Here is a 27,863-nt window from a genome sequence, read left to right as displayed (position 1 = left end):
GTAGTCCATTGGAAAATTCGAGCGAAATTGAACCGGGCAACTGTAACCAGTGGCATCACCCTGCACACGAGTCTTTTTCTATGAGAAGATGCTTCTGGCCATGACGTAGCAACCACCGGAGACCAGTAAGAGGCAGAAATCATACTATAAGCAGCTTCCGAAGACAAAAAGATAACAGAGCATATATTTGCACCATGTAACTAACTAGCAAAAAGACCACATACTAGAGTGATCCTCATGGTATACACCAAATAACAATTTCTCATGAGTATATTATGTTGCAATGAGATATCAATTTGTCAGAAGTAAACCATCAAGTCTAACTGCACACAATTCAAAATATCCATTCCGCTTTCCCCCTTTGGGTACTTTGTGCTGGGTGAATAAATCAGTGAAATGCTCAAGTGTACTCTGTATCCATTTTAAGACCCCTATAAGAACATTAAAAATTACCAAAGAAGCGCATCCAGCAGTTCATTCCATAGGCATATATTCAGAAAACCAGAAGCAAAAATAGCAACTGCCGCCAGGCCTGCTATCAGGAAGCAAAAAAAAAAAAAAAAAGTTGCAATATAGAAAAAGCTACAACTACTCAAGTACAACAGTAAGTTGCAACATAGAAAAAGGAACAACTAATTTTTTTTTGAGTGTTCACAACAACTATTCAGAGTACAGCTTCAATGGATTGGTCCGATGCATCAACTAGCAGAAGCCTACACCATGTCACCTCATTAACAGTAGCACTCCCAGACTGCATGAGATACGTTGCAGATATGTAAGCATCTAAATATGCCTTACACATTTGATAGGCAACCAAAAGGTTCAAAATTCAGTACCTTCAGATCGCAACATATGGTCAACAGCCTTTGCTGAACAGAATCCCAACGTTCTGGTTTCGGACATTGTTAGGAGCAAAACTGAAATGAACTTGTATCCTACGTAAAAATGTGCTATTTGCATCCGTGACGCATCAGTAACTCAGTAATCCCGCGAGCAAAACTATTTGACAAAGAGAAGTCCTTTGCTCACAGGATTGACAGAATGATCATTATCGTGCTAGTACCAATCAAAAACATCCAGGTCATCATCATCAGCATTTCCAGAAGCTTGATCGCCTTCTTTGACCTCAGATTGGTGCGTGCCCAGCTCGTCATCTGACCAGTTGGGACCATTGTCTTCCTCCTCGTTGATGACATGAGACACATTCTTCAAAACAGAAATACAGAAAAAAAAGGTTAATGAAATAATTAAGTATTAAATACTGTGCATGTTGTTTCAGAAGAAACCTCATTTCCAGTGTCTCCTTCATTTGAGGCAACCTCCTGTTTATCTGTACTGTTGATGTCTCTCTGCAAATCTTCAATGTTGAGCTGTTTGATTACTTGCTTCAAATACACATTATCTGCATAAAGTTGCAAAACATAAGCATTAAGTTAAGCACAATCACAAATCAGAATACGGGCTGGACCAGTTATAAAGAAATTGCTAACCTTTCGATCGATGAAGTATAGCATCGTGGACTTGCATTGGATGCCTTTTCTCCTCAGATTTAAACTTTTGCCGCACCTGATCACGGGACTTATCAGGGAATAGTTGCTGTATCATTGCAAAATCACTACCAAACTGTTGAACTCCCTGGACCAGAACCGATAAAAAAAAGTTAAGTTTCCCTTAGATAGGTAAGCCTAAACGTCAGCACAAAAGAGGTATATTCAACATGAAAATAGTTTCCTAAGTAGTTGATTTCTAAATACCTGGTAGAACAAGTCAGTGTCAGATTTTGTCCATCTGGCCCGTGTTTGTCTGTTCATGTAGGAATGGTAATTCAGTTTGATTGCATTTTCTGCCGCATCATTCTCTGTTCTGTCATTGACATAGTTATCTCCAAAAGGATCAAAATCATCTGTATCTCCATACAGTGAGCTGTTGCGAAACAACACGAACAAAGAACAGGAAGGGGGAAAAGTCAGTAGAAAACGTGATCGAATAGCTGGTTAAAATAACCTCTATGAAACAGTGAAATATCTACATGATAAATAGAAAGGTTGCAAATCAACGACTGGTCATATTACTACACTATCTGGATAGAAAATAAGAAATGACACTTAAACACGATAGAAGAGAAAATATCCATGCATAATAGTTGAAGCGGATAAAAGAGCACACCTTTGATTAGAGAATGATGGTCCTGACGGAATTGTTTTACTCTGGGAAGAGAAAAAAAAATCATGAGGCGACAGCATAATAATGTTTCATAAATAGAGCCAATAAATGTTCAGCAGCACAACTCACCTGAATACGCTCTCTGGCCTCTTGTAACAACCTGAGATGCATCACACTTAGCTTCATACGATCTATCTCATGATCAGGTTTTGCCAGTAAGGTTTGAACTTCTGAAACTACGAAGGCCGAAATTGCATAAGTTAAGAGCTTATATTATGTAAAATTGATGCTTTTTATCTGGGTGACGTCGTTATTTTAGCAAGATACCTTTTGTTCTTTTTTGACGAATTCTGTGAGTAAGCTTCTTCTCAGGCTGTTCTGTCGATGCATCTTTCAAGGCTCTTTTACGACCACGTGAATGTCCTTCACTTTTATTTTTTTGCTGGCTTTGCTTTGGTGGCTTTTCTGCAGCTAAATTCTTCGAGGTGCGCCTCGAACCCCTCACAGGTTCTTTATCTGGATCTTTCTCCCTCGACTTCCTCTGTGGCTTCTGCTTTTCTCCAGCAGTGTACTCATCACCACTATCATTATCTTGTTCAGCTGCTGAAGGTTCAGCATAGTCTTCATCAAAATTATCATCAGTAATATGCTCAGATACCCCAACTTCCTTTCTCCTGTTTCTTAGTTTCATAGATAAATCTGGTTTTTCAGCACTCAATTTTGGTTGTTCTTTAACACCATGATCTGACAGTGCTCCCTCATGGTACTGACTCTCCTTGTCAGTATATTCCCCATCATCTGAAAGCTCTTCAGTAAGACAATGCTGAAAAAAATACAAAGTAAGAGTAGTTTTTGAAAAAAATCTAACACAAGTACAAATTTCAGCAGACTTACCTTTTGAGCTGTTTGCTGAGGCAAGATGTTCAAATTTTCATCAGCCCTTATGTCATTCTGGTCCTCAGAATTGGTATCTCTTGGAGCGACCACCTCGGAATCATCCGGTAGAACAAATGTTACTGATTTGCGTTTGCCCTTTTTCCTTCGAACATTAGGTAGAAATTTAGCAGTGGCTTCAGCTGTACCAGAAATATGTGCCGACTATGAGAAAATAAGAACCAGGAAAAGTAGTCAAAGCTATATACAGTAATAAATCCAGGCAGCAATTCAGAAGATACTTTCTGGTCAGAGTGGCCATTATTCAAGGTAGCCCAATTAATATCCCTCACAATTTGAAGAGAATTTTTTTGTAAACTGATAACAAAGAAGCATTTAATATTTCATTCTATATTATTTCCTAGAACATTAAGGGTATTGGGAACATATGAAATCATACAAGTACTGAAGCAATTGGCAATTTATGTTTACCAATGTGTTGATAACTTGTGGTTTATACAGGCACTATAGTAATAGTTCAAACTAAACATTGTTACCTGCAGAGAAAATGCTAATTAAGATTACTAGAAATGTAAGGGAAAAGAATCAAAATTATCGCCTGATGGAAAGGAAAAATCCACCAAAAACGATGAAATTTGAGCAAATGCAGATTCTAAACAAAACTAGCTGAATACTCGTGCGTTGCCACGGAATAATAATATATTTTTTAACAAACACCGGTGCAAAGTATGACACACATGTACCTTTTAACTACATTATGTTACGCCACATGTGTTTCCTCTACAAATATTTCGTTAACCGCCATGCAACTATATCTAGATATATTTCCCATTCTCTCGCCAAGCCTATCTCCTTCTACAAAATTCACCTCATTTATCTGGTTTTCTCCAAGTCTTACTAATAAACCAATGGGAATTTAGAGAAATTCTTTGAAATATAGAAAATTCAGGGATAATTCAAAAACTTATTCTAAAATGTGAAAGAATGAAATTAAGAAAATATAACTTCTTAATCACATATTTTTCCTTGTATGGTTCATATTGGCATGTGTGTTTTAAGCTTGTATCCTAATTCCCCTTTGATTTTCATGTTTCCTTTATTATCAAAAGTTTTGTGTTAACTAAGATGTGAAGTGTGCACTTATACCTCGCCCCCCTCAGCTTCTTTTCTCATTGAAAACATGTGAGACAAAAAACGGTCGCTCTTTTCCTGGTAGAAGGGATCGTTGTAAAGCGATCTGGTAGGGCCTCCTGAAACGGCGATGATGTGTTCTGGCAGCAATGTGCAAGCGACCTCGATGAGCTCCCCGGTGCGCCTGTCGACACTATTCTGGATGAACCCGTGCGTGGATGCCGCAAGCATGTGCGTCATATGTGACACATGTGACTTTCCAACTGCATCATAATTAATGTTGGAGTATTAGCTGACAACATGTGGCTTTCCAACTGCATCATAATTAATGTTGGAGTATTAGCTAACAACCACAAGGGAACCCTCATGTCCGGGCTATCTTCCTCGCTATATTGTCTAGACTCTCTCTATTTAGTTCGTACACACCCACCATATTTGTTGGAAGTGAGGTTGCTGGTGTGTTTTGTGTCAAAATTCACATTGTCGGCTTGGCCTCTGATATATTCTGACAAGTTTATGCACAGCGCAGTAGCATTATTTTTCCTACATAAGTTCTACTCCCTCCGATCTATAATAAATGTCGGTGTTTTAGTACTGATTTAGTACAAAGTTTGTATTAAATCACCGACACTTGTTTTGTATCGGAGGTAGTTAATTTTTGTCCTTACCTTGGTATAGAATAGTCAGGGCACTGATATCGATATGTTAATTGCACAATTTTAGTTCTACCACCATCTAAGTAAATATGATTTCATGTTATGTGATAAGTAAATTTTGCAAGCCATCACGAGAATTCTCACTAATTAAGATCATGGCTACGAAAACATGCAGTTTTTCCTACTCAAGACCATCCATTCTACTGGACTAATGTTGAAGACACTACAAAACAATAATTTTTAGGGTCCACATGGAAGTCAAAATTGTATACCGTTAGCTCGACCTCCTATTTAAGTAGGTTTAATGAGATTATAGATCAGGTTTTGCAGAACCAGAGTTGAGTGTACTTGGCATACCAGTGCTTGCCTATGCAAAAATCATGCTTGAAGAAAAACAGAAACTAAAAGATAAGTTACAAGCTAGAAACAACCGCAATATTCAGAGATGATATAAGATTCACCAAACAAGATGACCATTATATATTTCGTAACATGTTATTAGGAAGGTAGAGCTTTAGGCCCTTTTTCTTGTTTTTATTGAACTTTGGAAAGTATCCATATTTGCAGCCAGTAGTTCTGAACCCCATTTGGCATGCAACAAAAATCTAAATAACACACGAAATCAGAGCCTGAACAATAGAAATGTCTCCACGAAATAGTGAATAAATTATTCATCAGGAGATGTGATGGAGGCAGCCAGGTAGGGGACAACAGTTCTGTCACGTTGATAAGCTTGAGAAGCGGAACAGATCCAGCAGCTCCAGCTCTACTCTGACCCTTCACCACTGGCAGGCGTGATCGACTACTTCAACACCAGCCGGAACCACCAGACCACCATGTTCGCCGTCGGCTATTCTTGAAAAAAATGTCCGCCATCAGCAATTGCAAGTTTTGCAAAGATGCCTAACAAACCTTACTGAGAGATTAGAAATTCATGCTACTGCTGGGACCTCGCATCGTCGCTGACCACCATAGACCGATTCCTCGTGTTATTCCCTGGAAGGAACTGCATGCAGGTATAAACGGAAATAATTCTTCATGGCAAGTCCGGCTCCAGCGACGGTCTGACCCGCATCGGCACTGGCCAAGACTGGGCCCATCTTCATATTCTTCTTGTCGGAGAAGATGTGTCCACCAGGACGGCCAGGTCCAGAGTAGGTAGATGTCTTCTTTTTAGAGGAAAAGAAGGCAATGAGCGCTGGCTGGCAGAGATGGCCATGCTCTCACCATGCACGGCGTGAAACCCCGTTACTTGCCCGATATTGAGTTGTCCCTGTACCGATTACACTGTAACATGTGTCCGGCAACAGCACAAAGCTCGTGTCCCCAATCTTGCTCACTGTGGAGGGTAACCTCTATTTCTGCATCTTCTGTTTTTTCTCTTCATAAAATAGGGAGGCGTCAGGTGCCAACTATCCTGTACGTGTGCCACTTTGTTCGAGAGCACTGATACATGGGAACGGTCTTGCAGATCCGCAGGAAGTGCCGTTTGGCTATTTCAAAGGGAGACCAGTTTTAATTTGTTGGCATATGTACAAATTTGTTGTAGCTGCTGGGGTTAGCGGGACAGAAGCCTGATGGCACACTGGTTGTAATTAGTATGAAGTGTGACAACGCCAGTCACCTATTTACCTTAACAGTAAAGAAAAATCGTCCATTCAACTAATAGAAAAAAGTACTGGATCAGAGCCCTCCCCCCTTTGGGCAGTGGAGTGCCATTGCGGTTGCGGAGTGGACGGCGTCACAGCGGAGGAGGGCAAGGTCGCCCCCATCTACAATCTTGAGGAAATCTGTGAGCCTAGTGGTCAAGCAGAAGTTGTTCTGTTCTTATTTTGATTAAGTTGAAAGGGGTTTACTGCAAAACGTAATTACAGTATGCCTTCCAAGACACTTTTTTTAGGATCGGAGGGAGTAGAAGATTTCAAGCAAAATTCATATTAGAGTTCAATCCCTCTGGTAACTGTTGTGAATGAGCAACTAGTAGGCCAGTACATGTACATGGTGCAATATGCAGGGAACCCCTCATACACTGGGAATATACTGTAAAAGGGGTCTATACATCACTAACACCCCTCCCCCCTCAAACTCATGGTGGATGAACAACACTGAGTTTGGAGAGAAAGAACCCATGCTGTGCTCTAGTCTGGGCCTTCTGAAGAAGTCAGCAAGCTATAGCTCGGAAGGCACATAATGAAGAGCCATAACCTGATCCTGCACAGCCTGACGCACATAGAAGGCATCAACACCGATGTGTTTTGTGAGCTCGTGCTTCACCGGATCACGCGCAATGCTGATAGCACCAGTACTGTCCGATAAGAGAGGAGTCGGGGCGTTAGCAGAAACACCAAAGTCTGCAATTAACCAGCGTAACCAAGTCACCTCAGCCGTCAATAGAGCCATCGCTCGCAACTCAGCCTGAACACTCGAACGAGAGACTGCAACCTGCTTCTTGGTCTTCCAAGCAATGAGAGAGCCACCAAGAAAGACATAGTAGGCAGAAAGAGACTTGCGATCCTCTGGATCGCTAGCCCAAGTAGCATCTGAGTAGGTCTGTAAGGAGCTGGAGCTAGGAAAGAAGAGATGACGGGAGATAGTGCCACAAATATACCGTAGGACACGAAGGAGATGACTATAGTGGACACTAGTGGGAGCAGACATGAACTGACTCAGAATGTGGACCGGGTAGGAGATGTCAGGACGAGTGACAGCAAGATAGACAAGGCTCCCAGCCAGGTGACGATAGCGAGTCGGGTCCGGGAGAGGATCCCCATCAGTGGCACGGAGGCGAACATTGAGCTCCATAGGAGTCTCGACAGTGCGCTCATCACCAAGAGCGGCACGAGTGAGAAGGTCCTGAATATACTTCTCCTGGAAGATATTGAAGCCATCGGAGGTAGAGGAAACCTCAAGCCCAAGAAAGTAGCGGAGAGGACCAAGATCGGTCATGAGAAACTGATTACGAAGAAGACGGGCCTTGACAAAGGCAATGTACTCAGGGTCCTCACCTGTGATGATCATGTCATCAACATAAAGAAGGAGAGTCCGACCACGAGAAGATGTGTGAACAAAGAGCGCAGGGTCATGTGCGCTAGGGACAAAGCCAGCAGAGGTCACCACGGAGGCAAAACACTGAAACCAGGCGTGATGGGCTAGCTTAAGGCCATAGAGAGAGCGCCGGAGACGACAGACCATGCCATCGGGAATAGAGTAGCCAGGAGGTGGCTGCATGTATACCTCCTCACTTAACTCACCGTTAAGAAAAGCATTCTACACATCAAGCTGAGAGACAGACCAGTGACGAACAGAAGCAACGGCAAGAAGAGTACGAACAGTGGTCATGTGAGCCACTGGAGCAAAGGTCTCGTTATAGTCACGGCCATGCTCCTGCTGAAAGCCGCGAGCGACAAGACGAGCCTTGTAGTGCTCAAGAGAACCATCAGAGCGAGTCTTGATCTTGTAGACCCACTTGCAGGTGATGGGACGAACAGAGGAAGGAGGAGTGACAACATCCCAGATGCCAGTACGCTCAAGAGCAGCAATCTCCTCAGCCATCGCTAGCTGCCATTCGGGATGAGCAAGTGGTCGGCTCACGGACAGCAGAAAGACCGTAATGAGTGGGAGAATAGCGATCAGGAGGAGGACGAGGACGAGAACGAAGATGATGAGTCGGCTCGGACGGAAAGGGCATCGCACCAGAGGTGGAGGGCATGTCAGGAGGAGCAGGATCATCCTCGCGTGGACGACGAGAGTAGTGAAAAGGGTAGGGAGGGACCACCGTGGGCGAGGAAGGTGACATGGGAGAGAAAGGTGTGGAGGGTGGGGAAGGTGAAGGAGATATGCCCAAGAGGCAATAATAAAAGTGGTTATTATATATCTTTATGTTTATGATAAATGTTTATATACCATGCTATAATTGTATTAACCGAAACATTGATACATGTGTGATATGTAAACAACAAAGAGTCCCTACTATGCCTCTTAACTAGCTTGTTGATTAATGGATGATTAGTTTCATAATCATGAACATTGGATGTCATTAATAACAATGTTATATCATTGTATGAATGATGTAATGGACACACCCAATTAAGCGTAGCATAAGATCACGTCATTAAGTTATTTGCTATAAGCTTTCGATACATAGTTACCTAGTCCTTATGACCATGAGATCATGTAAATCACTTATACCGGAAAGGTACTTTGATTACATCAAACGCCACTGCGTAAATGGGTGGTTATAAAGGTGGGATTAAGTATCCGGAAAGTATGAGTTGAGGCATATGGATCAACAGTGGGATTTGTCCATCCCGATGACGGATAGATATACTCTGGGCCCTCTCGGTGGAATGTCGTCTAATGTCTTGCAAGCATATGAATAAGTTCATAAGAGACCACATACCACGGTACGAGTAAAGAGTACTTGTCAGGAGACGAGGTTGAACAAGGTATAGAGTGATACCGATGATCAAACCTCGGACAAGTAAAATATCGCGTGACAAAGGGAATTGGTATCGTATGTGAATGGTTCATTCGATCACTAAAGTCATCGTTGAATATGTGGGAGCCATTATGGATCTCCAGATCCCGCTATTGGTTATTGGTCGGAGTAAGTACTCAACCATGTCCGCATAGTTCACGAACCGTAGGGTGACACACTTAAAGTTGGATGTTGAAATGGTAGAACTTGAATATGGAATGGAGTTTGAATATTTGTTCGGAGTCCCGGATGAGATCCCGGACATCACGAGGAGTTCCGGAATGGTCCGGAGAATAAGATTCATATATAGGAAGTCATTTTATAAGATTTAAAATGATCAAGAAGATTGTATGGAAGGTTCTAGATGGTTCTAGAAAAGTCCGGAAGAAACCACTTTGGAAGGCGGAGTCCCAAAGGGACTCCACCACCATGGCCGGCCAACCCTAGAGGGGGAGGAGTCCCAAGTGGACTCCTCTAAGGGGGCCGGCCACCCCCTCCCAAGGAAGGGTGGGAATCCCACCTCTAGTGGGAGTCCTAGCTTGGGTAGGTTTCATGTGATATGGAAGGTTTTGGTTTGGGGTCTTATTCGAAGACTTGTAGACCAACTCTTGGGTGTTCCACCTATATAATGAGGGCCAAGGGGAGGGGGCCGGCCACCCCAAGACCACAAGGTGGCCGCACCACCTAGATGGCCGGCGCTGTTGGAAATAATCTTGTAGTTGCTTAGTAGTTAAGCTAGCAGCACTAGTTCAGTTTGGGTTTTGCTTGTAGCAGCAAAACGCCATCTAGACATTAGCTGTACTTGGTCGGCCACTGTAGCAGGTCGGCCACTGTAGCAGGTCGGTCACCGTAGCGAGGTTAGTTATCGTACTAGGTCGGTCACCGTAGCACCGACACGAAAACCTCTATATAAGAGGCACCCTATGTGAAGCAATAGAGAGAGAAAAAATGTAGCAGTCTAGAGCTGCACCAAGCTACTTGTGTCCACTTTCAATTTGAGTTGAGAGTGTGTGTGTCCAAGTGCAAAGAGTGAGTAGCAGCAACTCTTAATAGTAGCTTTCATTTGGTATCAGAGCCACGGCGATGGCGTTGGTTCCGCACGGTGGTGGCGCCGGGGGGAGCGCGATGCCGCTCTTCTGTCCGATACTCACCCGCGACAACTACACTGTCTGGGCGATCAAGGTCGAGGCCAACCTCGACGTGCAGGGCGTCTGGGAGGCGGTGGTTCCGGAAGACTCGACGGTGGCGGTCGATCCGGAGAAGAACAAGAGGGCGAGGGCATACCTGCTCGGCGCGCTCTCGGAGGACATTCTCCTGCAGGTGTCGTCGAAGAAGATGGCGGCGGCGATCTGGGAGTGCCTCAAGGCGCGGTTCGTCGGCGCGGATCGCGTCAAGGCAGCTCGGCTGTCGACGCTCCGCGGCGAGTTCGATCGGCTGATCATGGCGGACGGCGAGGAGCTAGACATCTACGCCGGCAAGATCGGTGCATGGCCACCAAGTTTGCAAGCCTCGGCGGGACGCCGAGCGACGCCCGAATGGTGAAGAAGCCGCTCGACACCGTTCGGACTCGCTGTTCGCGGCAGGGCCGACATCGAGCGCTTCGCGACGTCGAGACCATCCGCTTCGACGACGTGCTCGGGCGTCTCAAGGCGTTCCAGAGCGGACGGAGCGGCGCAAGGCGGCTGTTGGCGGAGAGCGTCGTGGCGACCAGCTGCTGCTCACGGCCGCTCAATGGGAGGCACGACGACGTCGGCGCGGCCGTGGCCACGACCACAACGACATCGGGAGCAGCGTGGACTCAGCGCGAGGGACGGCGCGGCAAGTGCTTTGGAACCGTGGCGTTCGCGGCCACTTTTCCCGTGATCGCCCGAGCCCCGGGAAGGAGAAGGCGTTTCTCGCCAACGTCGATCGCGAGCCGTCGTTGTACTAGGTTGTGACTTGGGGGAGATAAGCCATTTCGTGCGGTGTCGACGACCGGCGTGTTCGTGCGCGTCTAGGTTGTACATGGCCGTGGCAGGAGTGCCCAGCTTGTCGTGCGTCAGAGAGCGTTGGTGATCTGTTGAAGGCCTGCGGCGTTGTGCGCGTTGGAGCGTGTTGTGCGTGCGGCCGGTATGTGCGGATCAAGCAGCCAAGTGCGCGTCTCAAGATGAAGACGAGGAAGAAGATGACAAGATTAGGGGGGTGATTGTTGGAAATAATCTTGTAGTTGCTTAGTAGTTAAGCTAGCAGCACTAGTTCAGTTTGGGTTTTGCTTGTAGCAGCAAAACGCCATCTAGACATTAGCTGTACTTGGTCGGCCACCGTAGCGTGGTCGGCCACTGTAGCAGGTCGGTCACTGTAGCAGGTTAGTTACTGTACTAGGTCGGTCACTGTAGCACCGACCTGAAAACCTCTATATAAGAGGCACCCTATGTGAAGCAATAGAGAGAGAAAAAATGTAGCAGTCTAGAGCTGCACCAAGCTACTTGTGTCCACTTTCAATTTGAGTTGAGAGTGTGTGTGTCCAAGTGCAAAGAGTGAGTAGCAGCAACTCTTAATAGTAGCTTTCAGGCGCCCCCCTCTCCCCAAACCCTAGCCGCCCCACTACTCCTTCTTCCCCGCACGCTTAGCGAAGCTCAGCCGGGATTCTCCACCACCACCAACACCACGCCGTCGTGCTGTCGGATTTAAGAGGAGCTACTACTTCCGCTGCCCGCTGGAACGGGGAGGTGGACGTCATCTTCATCAACAACCGAACGTGTGACCGAGTACGGAGGTGCTGCCCGTTCGTGGCGCCGTGATCAAGATCTTCTACGCGCTTTTGCAAGCGGCAAGTGATCGTCTACCGCAGCAACAAGAGCCTCATCTTGTAGGCTTTGGAATCTCTTCAAGGGTGAGACTCGATAATCCCCTCGTTGCTACCGTCTTCTAGATTGCATCTTGGCTTGGATTGCGTGTTCGCGGTAGGAAATTTTTTGTTTTCTATGCAACGAATCACTACAGTGGTATCAGAGCCGTGTCTATGCATAGATGGTTGCACGAGTAGAACACAATGGTTTTGTGGGCGTTGATGCTCTTGTTATCTTTAGTTTGAGTACTTTGCATCTTTGTGGCATAGTGGGATGAAGCGGCTCGGACTAACTTTACATGACCGCGTTCATGAGACTTGTTCCTCGTTCGACATGCAACTTGTATTGCATAAGAGGCTTTGCGGGCGTCTGTCTCTCCTACTATAGTGAAGATTCAATTTACTCTTCTATTGACAACATTAGTATCAACGTTGTGGTTCATGTTCATAGGTAGATTAGATCTCTCTCGAAAACCCTAAACCACGTAAAATATGCAAACCAAATTAGAGGCGTCTAACTTGTTTTTGCAGGGTTTGGTGATGTGATATGGCCATAATGTGATGATGAATATGTATGAGATGATCATTATTGTATTGTGGCAACCGGCAGGAGCCTTATGGTTGTCTTTTAATTTCATGTTGAGTAGTATTTCAAAGTAGTTGTAATAGTTGCTACATGGAGGACAATCATGAAGACGGCGCCATTGACCTTGACGCTACGCCGACGATGATGGAGATCATGCCCGATGATGATGGAGATCATGTCCGTGCTTTGGAGATGAAGATCAAAGGCGCAAAGACAAAAGGGCCATATCATATCACATATGAACTGCATGTGATTTTAATCCTTTTATGCATCTTATTTTGCTTAGATCGCGACGGTAGCATTATAAGATGATCCCTCACTAAAATCTCAAGATAATAAAGTGTTCATCCTTAGTAGCACCGTTGCCAAGACTTGTCGTTTCGAAGCATCTCGTGATGATCGGGTGTGATAGAATCAACAAGTGCATACAACGGGTGCAAGCCAGTTTTGCACATGCGGATACTAAGGTGGCCTTGACGAGCCTAGCATGTACAGACATGGTCTCGGAACACGTGATACCGAAAGGTAGAGCATGAATCATATGGTTGACATGATGAACACTTTGAGTGTTCGCCATTGAAATCACACCTTGTCTCGTGATGATCGGACTTAGGTGCGGTGGATTTGGTTCGTGTGATCACTAAGACAATGCGAGGGATATTGTTTTGAGTGGGAGTTCACCTAGATTTTTAATTATGTTGAATTAAAATTTGAACTCAATTTGTCATAAACTTAGTCTAAACTTTTGCAAATATATGTTGTAGAGATGGCGTCCCCAATCAATTTTAACCAGTTCCTAGAGAAAGAAAAGCTTAAGAGCAACGGTAGCAACTTCACCGACTGGTTCCGTCATGTGAGGATCTTCCTCTCTGGCGGAAATCTGCAATTTGTGCTTGATGCACCGCTAGGTGACCCTCCTACAGAAACTGAAACCGATGAAGTAAAGAATGTTTACGCGACTCGGAAAACTCGGTACTCTCAAGTTCAGTGTGCCCTCCTGTGCAGTCTGGAAGCCGATCTTCAAAAACGTTTTGAGCACCACGATCCTCATGAGTTGGTCAATGAGCTGAAAGCTATATTTGAGACTCATGCGGCCGTGGAATCTTTGTGAAGTATCGAAACACTTCTTCACCGCATGATGGAAGAAGGCAGCTCCGTTAGTGAGCACATGCTCGCCATGACCGGGCATGCGAAGAAACTCGGTGACTTGGGAATAGTGATTCCTAATAGACTGGGATTAATCGTGTCCTTCAATCACCGCCACCAAGTTACAAGAACTTTGTGATAAACTACAATATGCGAGAACATGAACAAGGAGTTACACGAACTCTTTGGCATGCTAAAAGCTGCTGAGATTGAGATCAAGAAAGAGCACCAAGTGTTGATGGTCAACAAGACCACCAATTTCAAGAAACAGGGCAAGTCTAAGGGAAAATTCAAGAAGGGTGGCAAGAAAGCTGCCACGCCTCCTATGAAACCTAAGAACGGCCCTAAGCCTGATGCTGAGTGCTATTACTGCAAGGAGAAGGGACACTGGAAGCGTAATTGCGTATCTGGCTGATCTGAAGAGCGGCCTTGTCAAAAAAAAAAAGAAGGTATATCGATATACATGTTATAGATGTTTATCTCACCGGTTCTCGTTCTAGTACACAGGTATTTGATACTGGTTCGGTTGCTCATATTTGTAACTCGAAACAGGAACTAAAGAATAAACGAAGACTACTGAAAGATGAAGTGACGATGCGCGTTGGAAACGGATCCAAAGTCGATGTGATCGCTGTCGGCACACTTCCTCTACATCTACCTTCGGGATTAGTTTTAAGCCTAAATAATTGTTATTTTATACCCGCGTTGAGCATGAACATTATATCTGGATCTTGTTTAATGCAAGACGGTTATTCATTCAAGTCTGAGAATAATGGTTGTTCTATTTTTATGAATAATATCTTTTATGGCCGAGCACCTGAAAAGAATGGCTTATTTCTGTTAGATCTCGATAGTAGTGATACGCATATACATAAATGCTAAGCGAATTAAATTGAATGATAATTCTACTTATATGTGGCACTGTCGTCTTGGTCATATTGGAGTGAAACGCATGAAGAAACTCCATACCGATGGATTACTTGAATCACTTGACTTTGAGTCACTTGATAGATGCGAAGCATGTCTAATGGGAAAAATGACTAAGACTCCATTTTCTGGTATGATGGAGCGAGCTACTGACTTATTGAAAATCATACATACCGATGTGTGCGGACCAATGAGTGTAGCATCGCGCGGTGGTTATCGTTATGTTCTAACCTTCACAGATGATCTGAGTAGATATGGGTATATCTATTTCATGAAACATAAATCCGAAACTTTCGAGAAGTTTAAGGAATTCCAAAGTGAAGTAGAAAATCAACGTAACAAGAAGATTAAATTTCTACGATCTGATCGTGGAGGTGAATATCTGAGTTATGAGTTTGGCATGCATTTAAAGAAATGCGGAATACTTTCACAATTGACACCGCCAGGAACACCACAACGAAACGGTGTGTCCGAACATCGTAATCGAACTCTCTTAGATATGGTTCGTTCTATGATGTCTCTTACTGATTTGCCATTATCATTTTGGAGTTATGCATTAGAGACAGCCGCATTCACTTTAAATAGAGCACCATCAAAATCCGTAGAAACGACAGCGTATGAATTATGGTTTAATAAGAAACCTAAGCTGTCGTTCCTTAAAGTTTGGGGTTGCGAAGCCTATGTAAAGAAGTTACAACCGGACAAGCTAGAATCCAAAGCGGAGAAATGCGTCTTCATAGGATACCCTAAGGAAACTATAGGGTGCACTTTCTATCACAGATACGAAGGCAAAATCTTTGTTGCTAAGAACGGAACCTTTCTTGAGAAAGAATTTCTCACTAAAGAAGTGACTGGAAGAAAAGTAGAACTCGATGAGATTGATGAATCTATACTCGTTGATCAGAGTAGCGCGATCGGAAACTGTTCCTGTACCGCCTACACCGGCAACAGAGGAAGTTAATGATAATGATCATGAAACTTCGAACGAGGAAACTACTGAACCTCGCAGATCGACAAGGGAACGTGTCACTCTTGATTGGTATGATCCTTGTCTAAATGTCATGATTGTGGACAACAATGATGAGGACCCTGCGACGTATGAAGAAGCGATGATGAGCCCAGATTCCAACAAATGGCAAGAAGCCATGAAATCCGAAATGGGATCCATGTATGATAACAAAGTATGGACTTTGGTAGACTTACCTGATAGCCGCAAGGCTGTCGAGAATAAATGGATCTTCAAGAGAAAAAAGATGCTGATGGTAATATTACTGTCTATAAAGCTCGACTTGTCGCAAAGGGTTTCCGACAAATTCTTTCTCACCTGTAGAGAAGCTAAAATCTGTGAGGATTTTGTTAGCAATAGCTGCATTTTTCGATTATGAGATTTGGCAGATGGATGTCAAAACGGCGTTCCTTAATGAAGAGATTGAGGAAGAGTTGTATATGGTACAACCCAAAGGTTTTGTCGATCCTAAAAATGCTGACAAAGTATGCAAACTTCAGCGTTCAATCTATGGACTGAAGCAAGCATCAAGAAGTTGGAACCGACGCTTTGATAAGGTGATCAAAGACTTCGGGTTTATACAGTGTCATGGAGAGGCCTGTATTTACAAGAAAGTGAGTGGGAGCTCTGTAGCATTCCTGATATTATATGTAGATGACATATTATTGATCGGGAATGATATAGAACTATTAAGCAGTGTAAAAGGTTATTTGAATAATAGTTTTTCAATGAAATACCTTGGTGAAGCATCGTATATATTAGGCATCAAGATTTATAGAGATAGATCAAGACGCCTAATAGGGCTATCACAGAGTACATACCTGGACAAGATTCTAAACAAGTTTAGAATGGACGAAAGTAAGAAAGGGTTCTTACCTATGTTACCAGGCAAGGTCTTGAGTAAAACTCAAGGACCGGCTACGGCAGAAGAAAGAGAAAGGATGAGTAATATCCCCTATGCCTCGGCAGTAGGATCTATCATGTATGCCATGCTATGTACTAGACCGGATATAGCACATGTCGTTAGTTTGACTAGCGAGATATCAAAATGATCCAGAATGGAACATCGGACAGCGGTCAAGAATATCCTGAAGTACTTGAAAAGAACTAAGGATATGTTTCTTTGTTATGGAGGTGACCAAGAGCTCGTTGTAAGCGGTTACACCGATGCAAGTTGGAACACCGATCCCGATGACTCTAAGTCACACCGAGTACGTGTTTATATTGAATGGTCTTTGCGATGGTGGGCAAACTCGAAGCGGTGCACGGTGGCGAAGTCTTCAACGTAATCGTAGTACATAGCGGCTTCGCAGGCTTCATCGAAGCGGTATGGATGAAGAGGTTCATTGTAGAGCTCGGTGTGGTTCCTAGTGCATTGGACCCACTAGTCATCTACGTGACAACATGGGTGCCATCGCCAATGCACAAGAACCAAGGTCACACAAGAGGCTGAAGCATATCAAGCTGCGTTATCACTCGATTCGCGAGTACATCGAAGATGGAGAAGTAAAGATTTGCAAAGTACACACTGATCTGAATGTAGCAGATCCGTTGACTAAAGCTCTTCCTAGGGCAAAGCATGACCAACACCAGAATGCCATGGGTGTTAGGTACCTTACAATGTAATCTAGATTATTGACTCTAGTGCAAGTGGGAGACTGAAGGAGATATGCCCAAGAGGCAATAATAAAAGTGGTTATTATATATCTTTATGTTTATGATAACTGTTTATATACCATGCTATAACTGTATTAACCGAAACATTGATACATGTGTGATATGTAAACAACAAAGAGTCCCTACTATGCCTCTTAACTAGCTTGTTGATTAATGGATGATTAGTTTCATAATCATGAACATTGGATGTCATTAATAACAAGGTTATATCATTGTATGAATGATGTAATGGACACACCCAATTAAGCGTAGCATAAGATCACGTCATTAAGTTATTTGCTATAAGCTTTCGATACATAGTTACCTAGTCCTTATGACCATGAGATCATGTAAATCACTTATACCGGAAAGGTACTTTGATTACATCAAACGCCACTGCGTAAATGGGTGGTTATAAAGGTGGGATTAAGTATCCGGAAAGTATGAGTTGAGGCATATGGATCAACAGTAGGATTTGTCCATCCCGATGACGGATAGATATAATCTGGGCCCTCTCGGTGGAATGTCGTCTAATGTCTTGCAAGCATATGAATAAGTTCATAAGAGACCACATACCACGGTACGAGTAAAGAGTACTTGTCAGGAGACGAGGTTGAACAAGGTATAGAGTGATACCGATGATCAAACCTCGGACAAGTAAAATATCGCGTGACAAAGGGAATTGATATCGTATGTGAATGGTTCATTCGATCACTAAAGTCATCGTTGAATATGTGGGAACCATTATGGATCTCCAGATCCCGCTATTGGTTATTGGTCGGAGTAAGTACTCAACCATGTCCGCATAGTTCACGAACCGTAGGGTGACACACTTAAAGTTGGATGTTGAAATGGTAGAACTTGAATATGGAATAGAGTTTGAATATTTGTTCGGAGTCCCGGATGAGATCCCGGACATCACGAGGAGTTCCGGAATGGTCCGGGGAATAAGATTCATATATAGGAAGTCATTTTATAAGATTTAAAATGATCCGGAAGGTTCTATGGAAGGTTCTAGAAGGTTCTAGAAAAGTCCGGAAGAAACCACTTTGGAAGGCGGAGTCCCAAAGGGACTCCACCACCATGGCCGGCCAACCCTAGAGGGGGAGGAGTCCCAAGTGGACTCCTCTAAGGGGGCCGGCCACCCCCTCCCAAGGAAGGGTGGGAATCCCACCTCTAGTGGGAGTCCTAGCTTGGGTAGGTTTCATGTGATATGGAAGGTTTTGGTTTGGGGTCTTATTCGAAGACTTGTAGACCAACTCTTGGGTGTTCCACCTATATAATGAGGGCCAAGGGGAGGGGGCCGGCCACCCCAAGACCACAAGGTGGCCGCACCACCTAGATGGCCGGCGCCCCCCTCTCCCCAAACCCTAGCCGGCCCACTACTCCTTCTTCCCCGCACGCTTAGCGAAGCTCAGCCGGGATTCTCCACCACCACCGACACCACGCCGTCGTGCTGTCGGATTCAAGAGGAGCTACTACTTCCGCTGCCCGCTGGAACGGGGAGGTGGACGTCATCTTCATCAACAACCGAACGTGTGACCGAGTACGGAGGTGCTGCCCGTTCGTGGCGCCGTGATCAAGATCTTCTACGCGCTTTTGCAAGCGGCAAGTGATCGTCTACCGCAGCAACAAGAGCCTCATCTTGTAGGCTTTGGAATCTCTTCAAGGGTGAGACTCGATAATCCCCTCGTTGCTACCGTCTTCTAGATTGCATCTTGGCTTGGATTGCGTGTTCGCGGTAGGAAATTTTTTGTTTTCTATGCAACGAATCCCTACAGAAGGTGATGAGGGAGGAGAGGGGGTCTAGTGGGCGAAGGAGGAGAGGGTGGTGAGAGACTCGACGGAGCAGGGACCTGAGGCACAGGAGGAGGTGAGTCAGGAAACATGAGAAAAGAGATCATCCACCGAGAAGGAAGAGGAGGGACGCGGGTAGAAGGGACGGGACTCATCAAAAGTGACATCCCGAGATATGCGCATCCGACGACCAATAGGATCCCAACACTTATATCCCTTGTGCTCAGGGCTGTAGCCAAGGAAGACACACTCAACAGATTGTCCCTTGAGCAGTCAGCTTGGTGTGTTCGCGTGGAGCAAGAAGAACATAGCAAACGCAACCAAAAAGACGAAGGGTCGAGTAATCAGGAGTGTGACCAGTAAGACGCTCAAGAGGAATACCACCCTGCAAAGCTGTGGATGGCTGAAGGTTGATGAGATAGGCGGAAATAGACATAGCCTTAGCCCAGAAGTGAGGAGGAAGAGAGGCAGCGATCATCATCGCACGAGCCGTCTTAAGCAGGTGGCGATGCTTGCACTCAGCCACGCCATTTTGGGCATGAGCACCAGGGCAGGAGAACTGGGCAAGAGTACCCTGCTCAGCAAGAAAACCACGCAACAGCTGGGAGATATACTCACCAGCAGAATCAGCCCGAAAGACACGTATAGGCGTGGAAAACTGAGTATGGACCATGGAAGCAAAATGCTTATATATCGAGAGAACCTCGCTGCGAGAAGTCATAAAATATATCCAAGTGTGGCGAGAGAAGTCATCGATAAAAATAACATAGTAGCGGTGGCCTCCCTTGGAAGCAAAGGGAGCCGGACCCCATACATCAGAATGGACCAAATCAAACGAACGCTGAGATATAGACTCACTAGTAGGATAAGGTAACTGATTCTGTTTAGCAAGCCTACAACCCTGACAACCCTGAAGCCAGGCATCTCCTGAGACATGCCCCAGAAGACCTCGACGAAGTAAAGACGACAAGCGAGACCACAAAGATGACCAAGACGATGATGCCACTTCTGAAAGGAGGCGGTAGTGGAAGCAGCAAGCACACATGGTGCAGTTGGTGAAGTGGTAGAAGAAGGAACATGAAGCCAGTCAAGCTCCCAAAGTCCTTGGGAGTCACGGCACCGAGGGCCAGCCCCAACCAGTGCCCGAGTGTGAGTGTCCTGAACAGAACAAGAATCAACATAAAAAATGACCCGACAACCAGAATCAGTGAGTTCAGCAGCGGAAAACAAGTTCATGGTAAGATGGGGAACATGAGAGACATCAGGAACGGGAAATGAGGGAGTAGAAAGAGTGCCACGAGTAGCAACAGGAAGAGAAGTACCATCGGCAGTAAGAACACGAACAGGAAGAGGAAGAGGTCGAAGAGAAGAAAGAGAGGGAGGATCAGGAGACATGTGAAAAGAAGCTCCAGAATCTAGAACCCACGAGGATGTACCTGACTGTGTAGAGGAAACAGCCGAAGGCAACAGTACCCGTCGAAGCAGAGCCGGAGGAGGCAAGGAGACGCTGAAGTCTCGCTATATCCTGCTCAGTGAAGCCGGTGGTGACAGGCACTGAAGGTGGAGCACGAGGCACACCCCGGTGCTTCTGATAGTAGTCAGACTCAAGTTGACCAGGCGTGCAGAACCGAGGAGGACGAGGGCGACCCCCACCGCGAGAAGGGCGGGCTCCTCCAGAAGCAGCAGGCGCTGGTGTGGGTAAAAGCGGCGGTGCAGGAGCAGTGGGAACTCGAGCAGCAAGAACAGAAGGTGTCCCAAGCGATCCCGGCCCACGCGAGACGAGTCTCCTCAGCACGAAGCTCAGTCAACACCTCTGAGATAGGAACACGGCCTCGAGCAAACAACTGAGCACGACGAGGCTCAAACTCTGGACGAAGTCTAGACAGGAACTCATGAATCCTCTGAAAGTCCATATCTAAACGTACTGTCCGGCAACACTGGCAAGTACCACAGACAGCACCATGAAGAGAGTCAAACTAGCGCCAGATCGCCGCACTGAGTCACCCTGCTGAAGATCATGCTCCTGACGCAACACAGAATCCCCAGAAGGCTGGTAGCGCTGACGAAGGTGAGACCACATCTCAGCGACAGTAGCGAGGCCCATAAACTCAGAAGAAAACTGTGGCTGAGCACTCTGCGAAAGAACGACAGCAGCTCTAGCATCCTCATCACACCACTGAGTAAAAATAGCCAAACTATCGCAGTAGGAGCCAAGAGCCTCTGAATAGGCAAGTACCTGCTCCTCATATGCCTCATCAGCAGCAGCCTCGGCAGACTTGGCTGCATCCCGATCAGCCTGAGTAGCATCCTCAGCAAGGGCCTGTGGCACGGACGGAGTAGGAAGCACAGGAGCAGTGGGGTGCGGCAGACAAGAGACATCGCCAGTAAGAACACCCCACAACCGAAGACCGCGCATGTGAATGCGCATAAAGGCAGCAAACTCGCCATAGTTGGTACCATCAAAGATCACTGGGCACCGAGGAATACTGATATAGCCAGACGTGGAGGACGCCATCATCCGGGAAATTTTTTTTTTCAGATCTGGATCTGGCCAGAAATAACACAGGCAGCACTGCCCGTGGCCAGCCACTGGCCGGCCGGAAGAGGGAGCGCCGGGGCGGGGTCGGTGAGGGCCGGGCAGGCTGGCAGGTGGCAGGGTGGCGCCAAGCCGGAGCCGACGATGGCCGGAGATGGCCGGGGCAGTCCCGACGATGGCCGGAGATGGCCGGGGCAGTCCCGACGGTGGCCGGAACGGGGCCAGCAAGAGGTGGCCGCGGCGGGGCTGACGGGGGCCGAGACGGGGCCGACCGGAGGATGTCGGAGCAGGGCCGGCAGTGGCCGGGGCAGGGCTGGCCGGAGGAGACCGCGGCCGGGGCAGGCCGGAACGGAGCCGGCCGGAGCTTGGTCGGCTTGAGACGCCGGTTTTGAGCTCCAAAACGAGCTCCGAATCAATAAAAAAAGGTAAATCCCGACAGGAACGGGAGAGAAGAAGAGAGTGGAGCAGCGGCGGCCGGAAAGATCATCGGCGGCGGCGCGGATCGAGCACGGAGTTGCAGCGTGCAAAGAACTAAACCGTGAGCTCTGATACCATGTTGTGAATGAGCAACTAGTATTCACTGTTGGGACAAAGGCCAGTACATGTACACGGTGCAATATGCAGGGAACCCCTCATACACTAAAAGGGGTCTATACATCACTAACAGTAACAACGCCAATTTGGAATATAAGGGTTTCCGGAAAAAACAAAGAAAAAACTCTCAAATGCAACGAACCAAGAGGTTATCGGTTCTTTGAACTACTAGATGTCATGCTACATGGAAAAAGAAGTTCCTCAAGTAAATGAAATGCACACCTGAGGATTCTCCAAAGATTGGTTGGGTGTCATCAGTATGAGAATTTATGAGCCCATCTTGAGAGTCTAAATCAACAGTACCATTGATATCCTAAAAACAATCAAAAGTAGAGCAATCAGCATATCATATTTGAAAAGTTAGTTAAAATCCTAATAGATTTGTAAACCTGTTAATATATAGACTAACATGTGGCGGCCAAGTGTCTGGGCCAGTAGCGGCTTCCTGATCTGTACATTTTTGGCACATATCATTGTTCTGGTCTTCACCATGGTTATCATCTTGAGATATCACATCTGATGCAAAAAGCTTGCGAGCTTCTGAGTCACAAATCGTTTCACAAACAAGGAGGGTTGAAGATGCAATTTCCTGATTGGCAGAAAGTCCTTGAGACAAATTATCTTGGCTTAGAGCTCCAACCTTCTCACTGGATGTTTCCACAGAACGATTGGGTACAACAGGTCTTGATGGCATGGATGGCTTTCGGGGCTTTGCCCGCACATTCGGATGGAATTTTGGAGCGGCTTGCGCTTCTGCTGGGACATCGGTGATGTCGCCAAAGTCAGCCTCGTCCATGTCCAACCAACGTTGTAGCCTCCAAGAAACTGTTTTGACCAGCCGAAGTCACCTAAGGAAATATTGCACCTTCAGAAAGCAGCAGCAAGGGGGTGCATACTATGAAATATAGACGGATGGTATGTTATCTGACAAACAACAAAACAGAAGGATAATGGAACTCCTGCTGGTGCTATATTTCTAAGGGGTATAAAATGACTAGATGAAGAAGGCAAGAAGCACAGGCGCGATCTCTCTGCCGTGTCAAACAGCATACTTAATCATAGCAAAAGTGCAATCGATATGATCTACTTGAGCCATGTGCTGAAGTTTAAAGCAAAATTGGAAACTGAAAAGCGCAGATTGTGCGAGGAAAATCATGGCGCCCAACGAAAACTCATCGCATCATCCCTAACATCTATAGATGCAAGTGGTGCGGTTCGGACCGATCGAGTTGCTGGACCGCTGCACCTGTAGGATATTTCGTGGGTCAAGGTTCGACCCGAACCTTTCTGCCAGGATAACGGGTAAATTCTAGGTTCAGCCAAGCCTTGGGTTCGGCCCTCCCGCTAGCTTCTGTCTGCTAGATAGTTTTGAATTGTAGAGCAGCCGAAGAGGCCGCGACCACTACAGAGGAAAAACAGATGCTCCTACAGTCCTACGTGATGCTGCCAGGAGGCATATAGAAAGCCTAGGAGAAATTTTAAGTGTTGATCGAAAACTGCAATTGCAGTACAAAGCGAAGCAATCATGAATGTCATTGCATCCGCGATTCTGAAAATAGGATCACAGAGGATAAATAAAGAATAACAAAACAGTCCAATCATGGACAAGCTATGTCGCTTCATGAAAATTATACCAGAATCATATAAGAATCCTTATTTTTTTTACAAAAAAATTGCCTTTATGAAAATTTTCCAACAAGGATAAAAATATCATCTGCCGCCGCCTTGTTGACACCAATACACAAAGCATTGATGCAAGTTCTGCAGAGAATGGAGGCATAATTTTTCCGTCGGCGTTACCATATACTCCACGGCTGTTCACCCATCGACCTAGTGGCATCACTGTAGACAAATAACCACTACTACAAATAATAGACGACGCCTCCAAGGAGGAAGAACGGCGTCAGCAGACGTCATCGCCGCCGCAAGGCCAGGGCCTTGCACAACTTTCGCCAGCGCCCACTCCACCAACCTGCAGACACCACTCGGCACACACAAATTGAAGACGGACTTGACAGGGGAGAGAACACCGTTGGAACCCAAGGCCAAGCAACAGCCCCGACAACCACCCTGGTCTCGAGGTTGGCCGCACAATATGAGGAATCCACCGTCTATAAGACGCCAAGACGGCTGCAGAGAAGGACACCACCGGCCGGGGAACCCGTGGAGGAAACCGATACCACGAGGCCGATAGGAAAAGGAGCGGCAAAAGGCGACGCAGCTTAGTGAACCGATGGGAGGGGCATGGATGCGACGCCCCCAAGGAGTAAAACGGCGCCTGCGGGCGTTTCGCTGAAGTCCATACAAACGAGAGGGATAGCAACACAATGGGATGACGGGAGGAGGCATGGCATATGCCTACGAGGTGGGCACGGAAGGGTTGCGGCTGGAACGCACGAAAGCGCAGGTAGAATTGAGTGAGCGGGGGAGGAGCCGCGAGCCCCTGCTCCAGCTCCGGCGGCGTCACGGACCTCACACTGAGGCCGAGATATACAACCCCTAAAAACACATATCCACACCGATTGAAGAAGACTAGCCCTGCCAAGACCAACAAAACAACGGGCCGGCACACTGCCGACACCGGCCGCTGGAGACACCACCTCCGCGAATAAACAACAGGGGCACAACCGCCCCGGAGAAGTGGCGACATGGTCCCAACCGCGCCGCCGGTAGCGCGGCACCTACCACGCCACCCTCTGCCAGATCCCGGCGCCACCAAGGCCACCACCGGCGAGACACTAAACCCTAGAGCCCGCCCCCACCAGATCCAGATCTGAACTCCTGCCACCATGACGGGGAGCTCGGTCTACCGTGGCAGCCAACCTGGGAGGGAGGAGGCGACGCACAAGAGGAGGAAAGGATCACCAAGCAGCGAATATAAATTGTGAAGGCTAACTCCAACTTGTTGAAAAGCAGAACAAATACTTATCACTCTGAGTATGCAACTGACCATTATTGAAGCACACTAGTAAAACTGACCATTATTGAGGCACACTAGTGGTTCATTCATTGTTAATATTTGCGGTCAGAGACGCGGTAGTTCGGTGTATGTCAAAATGGATTGTGTGAAAAAGTAGCATAACCGAGGCATAATTTGGAGCGAGAAAACGTAGTATTCAGTAGCATGCAGATTCTATACAAAGAAATTCTTTAATGCAATCGAGAAGCATGTATGTGGATAATGATGGAAATTGATCTATTAACAGCAGCTACAGTTTACACAGGATAAAAGTAACAGAATTAACATCACCTGGACCCTACGATAAATCCTATGATAAATAGAAATCATAAGATCACAGAATTAATAAGTTTGTAGACTATCTCGCAACAGGATAGATGGAGTTGTGTTGTCCCATCTGAAACACTAGAATGCAACTTTCACTTTGGCAGCAGGCACTGAAACGTAAGTTTGTAGACTGTTTCGTAAGGAAGACAGAGCTGTGCATAAAACACATTTGCAATTTCAAATGGTTAATGTGCTTTCGACTTGTTAATCTCTTCCCAAATGCAATCAAAATTCTAGAAGCAGACATAATTATCCTATGACTGACATGAGATTCAGAGATACCGCAAAATTCAGAGTAGACAAACCCCAGTCCACGCTGCATCAGCAGAGTTCTTGCATACAGTACCTGGGGGGCTGCTGATGGAGAGAGGCCGGCAGGGGGGAGGGAGAGCCGCTGCTGGAGAAGGTGGTTTCGGACGGGGTGCTTCGCGAGCTCGGAGTGCTCTCCGGCTTCGACCGCCTCCTGCACTTCACGGCGTTCCGGCGGGCGGCAAAGGATCAGGACGGCGGTGTGCTCTACCCGGCGAATTTATTCCGGTGCCGGCGGGTCTCCTGCTTCAGCGGCGGCGACGGTCATCTGCCCGCTGCAGAGAGGAGAGGAGAGGGTCGAACGGGTGAGGTTCCTGTTGGACCTAAACTTTCGTGGGCCGGCCCGTTAACCTAGTTGTAACATACTTATCGCGAGCCAGTCGCATCTCCGTCCCGTTATCAACGTGGGCCAGCCCATTAACAGCAACGCGAAAGAAAATCTTTCCGTGGCCTGTTTCGCGGAAAAGGGGGAGCTCCTATTGCCCGCTTTAAGCGGGAGCGAGCCTCCCTCCCGCCTGAAGCAGCATGTTTATGGGCCTCCCCGCTGCGGCCCAATAAAAGGTGGTCTCTCTTTTTTCGGTTCCTTTTTGTTTTTTCTATTTTCTGTTTTTTTTCGTTTGTAAGGCATTTTAAATCTGAAGTTTTAGAAAACTGAACATTTTAAATTATTTTAAAATTAAACATTTTAAAAATGAACATTTTTTGGAATTGAACAAATTTCAAAGTGAACATTTATTAAAACTGAACTTTTTCAAACTCTAAATAAATTTCATTTTGAAAAAGTTTCAAACATAAACAAATTTCGAAATTGAGAAAAAACTAAAATTAAAATCTGAACGAATTTCAAAATTTCAAAATCTGAACAAATTTCCAATCTGAACAAATTTTGGAAATTTGAAGAAATTTTAAATCTGAACAAATTTGGAAATTTGAACAAATTTGGAAATTTGAACAAATTTTAAATCTGAACAGATTTCAAAAAAGTTGGAAATTGAAAAAAAATCATAAATTCAAAACGTTCAAATAAACTGAACAGAAAAGTGTTGAAAAACCTGAAAATCGAAAGAAATAAAAAAGGCCAAAAACCAGAACCTGAAGGGGAAGAAAAGCTGTCCGTTACATGGGCCCGGCCCAGAACTGCTTTCCCTAAGCGGCGACCCAGGTTTCCGCCGCAATGAGCGGAGAATAGGAGCGGCCGGTAAAAGGTGTGCCTTTTCTCCATTGGATCTCCTATATATATCTGCGTCTTGCCTACATTCCGAGCAATCACGCACCACAACTAGAAGTACAAACAGCATATGAAACCGATAAAGCATGCATGTAGAGGACGACCATGGCCCTGGTTATACCGCAAGAGCCGCTGACAATTTCCGCGTTCCTAGCTAGAATCTCCATCTCCGCATCCGCGATCTCGCCCTTCTTCTGCAACCCATCGACGGGGCCAGAGGCGCTCGCCATCCTGAGGCTACGTTGTTGTCGTTGTTGTGGCGACGACAAAAAAGGTTTGGCAGAGGGACGGAGGGAGCGGCGGCAGTGATGTGACTGGGTTGGGAGAGGGGATTGGGGGCAAAACCTCGCCGTTCGCTTCAGTTACTTTCTCTCTCACATGTATGCTCTGTCTCGCATTTGGACCACCACTGTAGCAAAGTGGCCCCTCTCTAGCCATCTATCAATGGGCCCACCTTCAGGACTTCTGAGGTGATTCGCTGGTTGGTTGATTGGCGACTGAAGGAGATATGCCCTAGAGGCAATAATAAAGTGGTTATTATTTATATCTTTATGTTTATGATAAATGTTTATATATCATGCTAGAATTGTATTAACCGAAACATTAGTACATGTGTGATATGTAGACAAACAAGAAGTCCCTAG

General features: G+C 46.0%; 1 protein-coding gene across 8 annotated transcripts; it reads right to left on the bottom strand.

The window, feature by feature from the left end:
* Positions 1–473: 473 nt before the first annotated feature.
* Positions 474–26,309, bottom strand: LOC127341165 (uncharacterized). Of its 8 annotated transcripts, none has more exons than XM_071827957.1 (13): positions 26,029–26,309; positions 22,619–22,709; positions 16,011–16,131; positions 15,810–15,896; positions 3,058–3,239; positions 2,491–2,986; positions 2,293–2,399; positions 2,167–2,207; positions 1,755–1,926; positions 1,491–1,635; positions 1,287–1,402; positions 837–1,206; positions 474–751 (listed from the first exon to the last, which is right to left on the bottom strand). In XM_071827957.1, the coding sequence occupies exons 2-12, from the start codon at positions 22,649–22,651 to the stop codon at positions 1,057–1,059; spliced, it is 1,650 nt and encodes a 549-aa protein (XP_071684058.1). In that variant the 5' UTR covers positions 22,652–22,709; positions 26,029–26,309; the 3' UTR covers positions 474–751; positions 837–1,056. The 8 variants fall into 8 exon arrangements, with proteins under 8 accessions (XP_071684058.1, XP_071684056.1, XP_071684057.1 ...); XM_071827955.1 differs by lacking the exon at positions 26,029–26,309 and adding an exon at positions 22,806–22,941; XM_071827956.1 differs by lacking the exon at positions 26,029–26,309 and adding an exon at positions 22,786–22,888.
* Positions 26,310–27,863: the final 1,554 nt, after the last annotated feature.

This window comes from Lolium perenne, chromosome 3 (assembly GCF_019359855.2).
Source record: "Lolium perenne isolate Kyuss_39 chromosome 3, Kyuss_2.0, whole genome shotgun sequence".
NCBI classification, from domain to species: Eukaryota; Viridiplantae; Streptophyta; class Magnoliopsida; order Poales; family Poaceae; genus Lolium; species Lolium perenne.
The sequence above is the reverse complement of the archived record's forward strand: the minus strand, read 5'-3'. Positions and strand labels throughout refer to the sequence as shown.

Excerpts from the sequence above, each read along its gene's own strand:
- LOC127341165 (XM_051366939.1), bottom strand. The coding sequence starts at position 23,192 with ATGGACGAGGCTGACTTTGGCGACATCACCGATGTCCCAGCAGAAGCG. Across the intron at positions 2,987-3,057 it reads CTCAGCAAACAGCTCAAAAG|CATTGTCTTACTGAAGAGCT; the intron begins GTAAGTCTGCTG and ends TATTTTTTTCAG. Across the intron at positions 1,927-2,166 it reads CCATCATTCTCTAATCAAAG|CAGCTCACTGTATGGAGATA; the intron begins GTGTGCTCTTTT and ends GTTGTTTCGCAA.